We start from the raw sequence: 9,912 nt of genomic DNA, 5'->3' as shown, positions 1-9,912 counted from the left end.
TTAAGTTCCTCCTAATCCTCCTACACGTGCAAACATATGATATTTGTCCTTCTCTGCCTGACTTATCTCGCTCAGCATAACACCCTCAAGGTCCATCCATGTTGCTACACAGGCCAGATTTCATTCTTTCTCATTGCCGTGTAGTATTCCATGGTATAGATAAACCACTTCTTCTTGATCCATTTGTCCATTGATGGACACTTAGGCTCTTTCCATGTTTTGGCTATTGTGGAGAGTGTGCTGCTATGAACATTGGGGTCCATGTGCCCCTGTGCATCAGCACTCCTGTATCCCTTGGGTAAATTCCTAGCAGTGCTATTGCTGGGTCCTAGGGGAGTTCTGTTGTTAGTTTCCTGAGGAACCTCCACACTGTTTTCCAGAGGGGCTGCACCAGTTTACATTCCCACCAACAGTGTAGGAGGGTGCCTGTTTCTCCACATCCTCGCCAGCACCTAGAATTCTCTGATTTGCTCATTTTAGCCACTCTGACTGGTGTGAGGTGGTATCTCAGTGTGGTTGTGATTTGTATTTCCCTGATGAGGAGAAAAGTTTTTAATATTGATAAGTACAATTTTTTTTTGTAGTTCATCTTTTTTTTTTTTGTATTTAAGAAATCTGCCAAACCTAAGGTCTTGGTAATTCTTGTTTATATTTACTTTAGAAGGCTTCTGTTTGTAACCATTAACATTCAGATTTATGACCCTTTTCCAGTTAATTTTAGATCTGATGTGAGGTAAAGGTTGAGGATATTTTTGCATATGACTGTCCAGTGGTTCCAGCAATATTTGTTGAAAAGAGAATCCTTTCCCCATTTAATCCTCTTGGTGCCTTTGCCAGCAACCAGCGGACCAGAGAGTTCCGGACAGTGGCAGAGGTGGGAAGCCCCAGGGCCCTATCTGCCCTGCCTGGGCGACAGCGGCGGAATCTGTGCGCTCTGTTCTGGGGACCCTGGAGTCCCTTCAGGGCTTTCGACTTCCAGGGGTGCTTGGATGGTAAACTGCAGTTTGCTTTGGTCTGTGCATCCTGAGCACAGTAGCAGCTGCCCGCCGTCCGCCGCCAGCCCCGAGGAGCGAGCGTGCACACGGCCTGCGGCAGCCGGAGGCACCGAAGGACCCTGGCCCTCACGTGTTAGGGATCTGTGCTCTGACCGCTGCTTCTGATCACAGGCGTACAGACCGAAAGGCAGAGACTCTTCTTCACCTTCTCCCATTGCTGCAGACCCTTTCCCCTGTGGCTCAAGTGACAGGGATGCTGTGTCTTCTTTGTCCCCCCTTCATTTTTCTTTTTCCTCTTTAGGGAGCCCGATTGAAGACCAGGACATCAAAAGCAACCATATATGCAGGTGGAATTAGAAAGTCAGCACATAGGCCCAGGGAAAGGCATCGACTCAGGAAGGACTTCAGAAGCCTTCGATTTATATCTGAGGCTGATGACTGGCACTGTTTAAAAAATGACAGTTTTTTGAAAAACCAAACATCAGAAGTACAATCAACAAAAGAGCAAAACTCAACATGTGGGGCTATAGCAAACGTAAAGACTTCTGCACAGCAAAAGAAACCATCACTTAAGAATTGGGAGAAAATATTTGCAAAGCATATATTGGATAAGGGGGTTAATCTATAAAATGCATACAGAGCTCCTACAACTCAGTAGCAAACCCAGGCAATCCACTTAAAAAAAAGGACAGAGGAACAAAGTAGACATTTTTCCAGAGAAGGCATACACATGGCCAACAGGTACATGAAGAGGTAGCCGACATCAGAAACCATCAGGGAAAGGCAGGTCATGACCACAGTGAAGTGCCCCCACGCCTACTAGCATGGCTCTCCTCAAGAAGAGGACATAAAGGTGTTGACACACAGGTAGAGGAAAGGGAATCTGTGCACTCTTGAGAAAAGGGAACGTGATTGTTTCAGATGTCGTGGAAAAGAGTATTATGGTTCCTCAGTTGAAAATATGGGGCACTTGGGTGGCTCAGTCATTAAGCATCTGACTTCAGCTCACGTCATGATGTCATAGTTCGGGAGTTTGAGTCTCGCATCTGGTGAGCTCAGGCCCCAACTTTTCTCTCTCTCTCTCTCTCTCTCTCTCTCTCTCTCTCTCTCTCTGCCCCTCAATTGTGCCCTCTCCACCCCCCCCAAAAAAAAAAGAAAAAAGAAAATAGAATTACAGAGGTGCCTTGGTGTCTCAGTTGGTTAAGTGTCTGACTCCTGATCTCAGCTCAGATCTTGATCTCAGGATTGTGAGTGAGGACAAGCTCCATGCTGGGCTCCATGCTGGACATGGAACCTACTTGAAAAATTACCAAAAGTCCTGTCAGTTCTACTTGGTATATACCCAACGAAAATGAAACTAGGGTATCAGAGATGTGTGCTCCCATTGTTATTGCAGCACATTAATCACAATACCAAGTATCCATCAACTGATGATAAAGAAGGTGTGAGTTGTGTGTATATAGAAACACAATCCTGCCATTTGCAACAACATGGATAGACCTTGAGGACGTAATGCTGAGTGAGTTTATTCGGAGAAAAACAAATCCTGTAAGAGATCCTTTTCACGTAAAATCCAAAAAAAAACCACTCCTAAAAACTGGAATGGTAGTTACCAGGGGGTGACAGTGTAGGAACGATGTTTAAAGATACAAACTTGCAACTAGTAGATAAATAAATCTGTAGCAGTGTAGTGATTATAGACAAAAACTGTGTTATAAATACCAAATGTGCAAAGTCATTAGGTCTTATTCCCACCCCAAAAAAGAAATGACAAATATGCGATGTAATAGAAGCATTAGCTAAGGCTACAGTGGCCATCTTACTGCAATATGTAAATGTATCCAATTCAATATGCAGTATCCTTCAACTTAGACAACGCTGCATATCCACAAAAAGCAAAAGCAGAAACTCTGCAGGCTCTGGGGAAGATCTGATTTCCAGAGTTACCACATTATCAGGTTCAAATGTCCAGTAAAAAAAAAAAAATCCCAAGGCATACAAAGAAGCAGGAACAAGTGGCCTGTTCAAAGAAAAACAAAATAAATGCAACCAAAAAATAGAAACTGTTTCTGTAAAAGAGCTGATGGAGGATATCTACTAGACAGACTTTAAACCTGCCATCTTAAAGATGCTCAGAGAACCCGTGGAAGGCGTGAAGAAAGTCCAGAATGCAGGAACAAAATGGAAATGCTAATCGAGAGAAAACCTAGAAAGAGCCCCCTTATTAAGCTCACTTAGTGCGAGGAGGTTTGGGGGAGGTCGGGAGGGTTGTCTGCATAAACAGTGGTGGCCGTGAAGGGCAGTTTTCTTTCTCTCTCTCCGGTCTGGTTTCTCTTCCTCTCCCTTGTTTTACTGTGGTGGCTACAGTCTCCAGTGGTGTTGAATGTGAGCAGTCAGAGCCGACTTCCTCGCCTTGTTCCTCATCTCAGGGAGGGGCATCCGGTCTTTTACCGCCAGGTGTGATGTTAGCTGTACTTTGGTCCACGCCCTTTACTAGGTTAAGGGAGTCTCCTTCCATTTCTAGTTTGCTGACAGTTTTCATCATAAATTGTATCGAATTTTGTCCAGTGCTTTTTCTGCATCTCTTAAGATGATTATCTTTTGCCTTTACTCGATTGACATAAATTACATGTTAATTGTTGACCCAGTGTTTCGTTTCCAGGATAAGTTGTACTTACCTGGTCGCGATGTATTGTCGGGTTCAGTTTGCTAAAATTTTAAGGATGTTTGCATCTGTGTTCCTGGACATACTTGTCTGTAGTTTAATTTTCTGTGATTTTTAAAAATCAGAATAAAGCTGGCCTGCCTTTAGACTAAGTCAGGAAATGTTTCCTCCTCTCTGAGTTTCTGTGAGACTGTGTAAAGTTGGTATTATTTCTTCATCAAATATTTGGCGGAATTCACCAGTGACACCGTTTGAGCCTTGAATTTTTTAATGGAAAAGTTAACCACTTCAATTTCTTTAATAGACATAGACTGTTTAGATTATGTAATTTATTCTGTGAACTTGGATGGTTCATAAATTTTAGGGAATTTGTTCATTTTCTCACAGTTGGTGGGCTTACTGACTTGAAGTTGTTTATAATCTTCTCTGTCCTCTTAAAGACTTTAGGCTTTGTGCTGATACTTCCATCGTTGATTTCTAGAATGTAGCCCATTGTGGTCAGAGAACATTGTGTAATTTGAGTCCCGTTATCTTTATTGAAACGTGTTTTACGGCCGTGCTCACGTCCGCCGTGTGGGTGCCCCTCCCTGTCCACTCGAACCAGCAGTCTCCCATCGTTTGCTTGAATGTTCCGTAAATGTCAGGTAGGACAGATTGACCGTTTGTTCAAATCTAATGGATCCTCACAACATTTGTAGTGACTCTTTCCATCAGTAAATGAGAGAAGGATGTTGACCTTTCTAGAATAGTTGTGTGTGTTTCCTTCTCATTTCTGCCCGGGTTTTTTCATGTATTTTGAGGCTTTATCAGGTGCATGAAAATTCAGGATTATTTATCTTCGTGTTCACTTGACACCTTATGAAATGACCTTTTCATCCGTGGTGATAACACCTTGCCTGGTGTTGCTACTCAAGCTCTCTCTCCTTCTTTAAATTTTTTTTTTTAATGTTTTATTTATTTCTAAGAGAGAGAGACAGCATGAGCAGGGGAGGGTCAGAGAGAGAGGGAGTCACAGACTGAAACAGGCTCCAGGCTCTGAGCTGGCAGTCAGCACAGAGCCCGACGCGGGGCTCGAACCCACGAACCGCGAGATCATGACCCAAGCGAAAGTCAGACGCTCAACCGACTAAGCCACCCAGGCGCCCCCTGGATGAGAAGGAGAGAATCTCCTTCTTTAAAAATGTTTGTTTTGAGAGAGAGACAGAGAGCAAGCATGCGTAGGGGAGAGGCAAAGTGAGAATCCCAAGCAGGCTCTGCACTGCAGCACGGAGCCCAGTGCAGGGCTCGATCTCACGAACGTGAGGTCACAGCCTGAGCTGCAGCCTGGAGTGGGACAGCCACCAGCTGTCTCTTGGTTAGTGTCAGTGTGTACGTTTTGTTCATCCTCTTGACTGATTTGTGTTTTATACTCCAAGTGGGTTTCTCTTCCGCTTAATAAGCATAGAAGTGATCGTAGAAATAGAAAATAATCATGAAGCACACATTAAATAAAAATTTTGTAGCCAAGTTCCACTATACGGATGCTCGTGTTAACGGGTTAAAGTCTGAGGAGAAGCAGTTTGTTTATATAACCTCGAAGTAGTTCCCCGATGATACTCATTACAGAGGGGAAAATAGTGCCTTTATGTGGAGAACCGGGGCAGACACCAGCTTGCTCAGTGTTCAAGGTTGGTATCGCCAGTAGTGAGGCTTAGTGACGAATGTGCCCCGCTACGAAATATACCAGCTCGCGAGAGGAGCACAGAACCGCACTCAGAGTCTTGCCCGCAGTGCACACACACGCATGCACACACGCTCCACCGTACAGCCATGCACGCCACCCCAGGGCAGGGCCCCAGTGCACACACACACGCACGCACACACGCTCCACCGTACACCCACAGATGCCACCCCAGGGCAGGGCCCCAGAAGTGAGGACAGAGCTCTGCGAAAACTTGAGTACCAATGTTCACAGAAGCTTTATTTCTAAGAACCCAAACCCGAAAACCAAATGTCATCGAGAGGTGAATGGAAAAACTGTTTTTTACCCATACGGTAGCTATGGGCAGATGTCAGAACTCAAAAACTTATATATTGTAAATATGTGCGGTTTATTATGTGCCACTTGTATATGTCAGTAAAGTTGTAAAAAAAGATAAAAAATGAGAGGTTTGGACTCTTTGGGGGGAATCCGTATTTCTCATTTGTGACCCATGTGCATAAAAATTCCCAAGTATCAGGGAGCCTGGGTGGCTCAGTCGGTTAAGTGGCTGACTTCAGTGCAGGTCATGATCTCACAGTTCGGGAGTTCAAGCCTCGCGTTGGGCTCTGTGGTGACAGCTCAGAGCCTGGAGCCTGCGTCAGATTCTGTTTCCATATCTCTCTCCGTCTCTCTCTCTCTCCCTTCCTCCCTCCCTCCTTCCCTCCCCTGCTCATGCTCTGTGTTTCTCTCTCTCAAAAATAAATGAAAACAATAAAAAATTTTTTTTCATTCTCAAGTATAGGTTATGGTAGGTTTTTGAATTTACATTAGTAGTGAAGCTTAATTTGTTGACAGTTTGAAAGAACACTTTCAGTTGCTTCAGCAAAATTGTGCAAATCCAACGTGCATGACTGTAGACCTGATGCTGGGGGGCCTCCGCTCTGAGGGGGTGAGCAGGTGTGACAGATGACCCCGTCCTCGGAACCTGTGGGCTGCGGCGAGAGCCCCGGCTTCTGGACGCTGGGTAGATGTGTGTACAGATACCGCCCAGGACTTGGCTGTCTAGCCTCACATTTTGGACGGTTCCGGAAGTTGCATACTTACTTTCTAGTTTTCCAGAAGGTAATGGTAATAAAAACTCAGGTATAGTACACCTCCAAGAAAGTGTATGTCATGTAATTCGCTGGAGTTTTATGCAGTGAACACACCCACGTGAATAGCACCCAGATACAGAACGCTTCAGGTGCTGGACGGTTTCCAAGATCAGGCGCTGGCTGGGCTACTGAACCAGGCGGACTTGCACCCCTGCTGAGTAACTGTGACTAGACACCTCTGCCGTGAAGCCCCCGAGCCTGGGAAAATCGTGTACTTTTATTTGTATCGACACAGCTTCTCTTCTGCTTAATCAGAATCTTTCCTCTTGGCAGTGGACTCGCAAAGAATTGACCGCGAGGGAAAAATCCCAGATGAAACGTTAGAGAAACTGAAGAGCCTGGGGCTTTTTGGGATGCAGGTCCCGGAAGAGTACGGTAAGTAAAGGAAGACCCCAGCCTGCTGGTGTGGCCCCTAGGAAGGCGCCCTGTATTTGCCCCAGAAAAGGGTTCTGTTTGGGAAAGGTGGCCTTGGAGTGCAGCCTGTCCCAGATCAGAAAGTGCTGGAATGAATACAGACCCCACATCGTGCACCACGTCTGGGGCAGCGGCTGGTGAGCGTGTGGCCTCGGGCTCGTGGGCGGAAGGAGCTGCTGGGCCCGCGCTTGGTTCATCTGATGAACAGGGACCGCTCGGGACGCCCGGGCTCTCTAGGCCCCTGCGGACGGAGACGGGTGTGCGCCGCCTCGGAGCCTCGTGGGCTGACTTCCGTGTCCCCGGAGCCGCCAGACCCTTGGGTCCCCCGCCAAGGAGGCGCGAGCCCTGTTGGAGGGGCGACCGTGGGGCGAGAGCTTCGCATCCTCGTGCGGAGCAGGGGAGCACGTGGCTCTGGACGCAGGTGCCTGGAGCTAGGAGATCAGGTCACCGAGAGCGTTCGAGCACGGCCGTCCCTGTAATTCCTGGATCGGGGCGATATTTTTAGCCCCCAAATGAAAGACCCTGCCCGTCTCCCAAGATCCTGTGCAACGCTGCCTCCTGAGATTTGTGCCGTCGCTGCTGCTCACTCTCCTGCCGAATCTAGAAAATCTAGTGGGAAATCTGAATTCTGTAAGGGTTAAGGGGACAGGCAGGAAGTGGGGGTGTCTCAAGGGATAGAGACAGTGTCGTGAGCAAAATAGAGTCCCACGTGGGTGTGTGCACGCCCGGTCCCCTCTGACGTTGAGTGGCTCCGGGCCCCGTGGCTGTACCCTGCGCCGTTGCTCTGTGAGCCCGGGGGCTTCTTCCCCCTTCAGTCCCCTAAAGAGCTGTTGATGGTGCTTTAAGGACCTGGGCCTGGTCCCGGTCTGTGAGCTGGTCATTGCATTTTGGGCATTTTCCTGACCAGTTCGTGATTAGGTCTTGCAGAGCAGACACAGAAGTCAGCAGCTTTTCTTGATGTCTTGTCTACCTGCCTGGCTTGTCTCCGGGGATTAAAGTTAGGCCCGTGTTCCTGCCGCACCCCTGTAGCCGGGCACCCCTGGGCCCTCAAGTGTGTGCAGAATAAGTTCCCACTGGCACCCAGGCTGGAGTGGGTCCAGTCTGAGACCGAATGTAGACGTTGAGGACCAACTAGTGCGATGCCGGGTTATTCTGAGGCATGTGTGTGTATATATGTTTTTTGTTATTGTTTTTGTTTTTGTTTAAGTTTATTTATCTTGGGGGGGGGGCAGAGAAAGTTGGGGAGAGAGAATTCACAGCAGGCTAACAGCGCCGGGCCTGACACAGGGCTCAAACTCACAAACCCCAAGATCATGACTTGAACTGAAGCCAAGAGTCAGACGCCCAACCCACTGAGCTGCCCAGGGGCCCCGATTCTGAGGCATGTTTTGTTTAAACGTGTATTTATTTGGGGGAGTGAGAGCCCGTGCGCGCAGTACAGGAAGAGAGGGAGGAGACAGGATCTGAAGCACTCAGAGCCCCAGACAGGGCTCGAACTCGCACGCCGTGAGTTTGTATGCGTGTTTCTATGTATGTTTATTGCAGCGTATTAAGGGGCTAAACGGCTGTCCTGTGCCACTTATGAAGTAGCTGACTCACATGCCTGAGTGTGTAAAAGCTGCCCCGTGTGTGGGGGCTCAGAAGCCGTCAGTGATGCCGCAGACCCCTGTGGCAGCGTGAGGCCCCGTGTCCCGGGGCTCCTCACCGACACCGGCGCCTCTGTGTGCGCTGGAGGGGACTGGCTCTGCCCAGGATCCGAGGCGTGGCTGTGTCGGGGCTCACTGGGGACAGGGGACGGTTCCCGTGGCGTGCGGGCCATGGTGATACTAGAACAGGGCCAGAGAGCTGACGTGGCACTGGGTCTGTCATCAGCTACAACGACAGTGACAATAACAGTAACAGTAACTGCTTGGGAAAAGCAGAAGCAGAGAGGAAAGCCTCCAGGCGCAGCCAGGTTAGGGGCAGTACGTCTGTCCCCTTCAGAAGCATTTTTAAATTTCCTCTTGATTAGTGGAGAGTTCGTTTTTTCTGCCCTTTGTGTCAGTCTGGGGCCTGACTTGACCTGTGTGTGTGTTCTGTGCCAGCGGGTATGGGGGTGTTCTGTACCAGTGGGTATGGGTGTGTGTGTTCTGTACCAGTGGGTATGGGTGTGTGTGTTCTGTACCAGCAGGTATGGGGGTGTGTGTTCTGTAGCAGCAGGTATGGGGGGTGTTCTGTACCAGCGGGTATGGGGGTGTGTGTTCTGTGCCAGCGGGTAGGGGGTGTGTGTTCTGTGCCAGCGGGTATGGGGGTGTTCTGTACCAGTGGGTATGGGTGTGTGTGTTCTGTACCAGCGGGTATGGGGGTGTGTGTTCTGTAGCAGCGGGTATGGGGGGTGTTCTGTACCAGCGGGTATGGGTGTGTGTGTTCTGTAGCAGCAGGTATGGGGGGTGTTCTGTACCAGTGGGTATGGGGGTGTGTGTTCTGTGCCAGCGGGTAGGGGGTGTGTGTTCTGTGCCAGCGGGTATGGGGTGTGTGTTCTGTACCAGCGGATATGGGGGTGTGTGTTCTGTACCAGCGGGTATGGGGGGGTGTGTTCTGTGCCAGCAGGTATGGGGGGGTGTGTTCTGTGCCAGCGGGTATTGGGGGGTATGTTCTGTGCCAGCGGGTATGGGGGATGTTCTGTACCAGCGGGTATGGGGGTGTGTGTTTTCTACCAGCGGGTATGGGGGTGTTCTGTACGAGCGGGTATGGGGTGTGTGTGTTCTGTGCCAGCAGGTATGGGGATGTGTGTTCTGTGCCAGCGGGTATGGGGGGTGTGTGTTCTGTGCCAGCGGGTATGGGGGGGGTGTTCTGTGCCAGCCGGTATGGGTGTGTGTGTTCTGTGCCAGCGGGTATGGGGGGGTTGGCATGAGGTCCTACAGTTCTTCATCCTTCGTTTTGTTTTACGTGCTATTCTCTGGTGTGAAAATGTTCTTTCTTTCTTGTGACAAGTTTGGGATTTTTTTTTTCTTTTTTTTTTTT

The 9,912-nt window shown here is 48.7% G+C and overlaps 1 protein-coding gene across 1 annotated transcript in view; it reads left to right on the top strand.

Annotated features, from left to right (window-relative positions):
• ACAD9 (acyl-CoA dehydrogenase family member 9) overlaps positions 1–9,912 on the top strand; it is a 36,379-nt gene that overhangs the window by 6,938 nt on the left and 19,529 nt on the right. The window contains exon 3 of the mRNA XM_039248649.1: positions 6,769–6,870. Coding sequence (XP_039104580.1) covers positions 6,769–6,870 — 102 coding nt within the window. The remainder of the gene's footprint in view (positions 1–6,768; positions 6,871–9,912) is intronic.

Source organism: Hyaena hyaena, unplaced genomic scaffold (genome assembly GCF_003009895.1).
Source record: "Hyaena hyaena isolate Hyena2069 unplaced genomic scaffold, ASM300989v1 scaffold_316, whole genome shotgun sequence".
Lineage (NCBI taxonomy): Eukaryota > Metazoa > Chordata > Mammalia > Carnivora > Hyaenidae > Hyaena > Hyaena hyaena.
The sequence above is the reverse complement of the archived record's forward strand: the minus strand, read 5'-3'. Positions and strand labels throughout refer to the sequence as shown.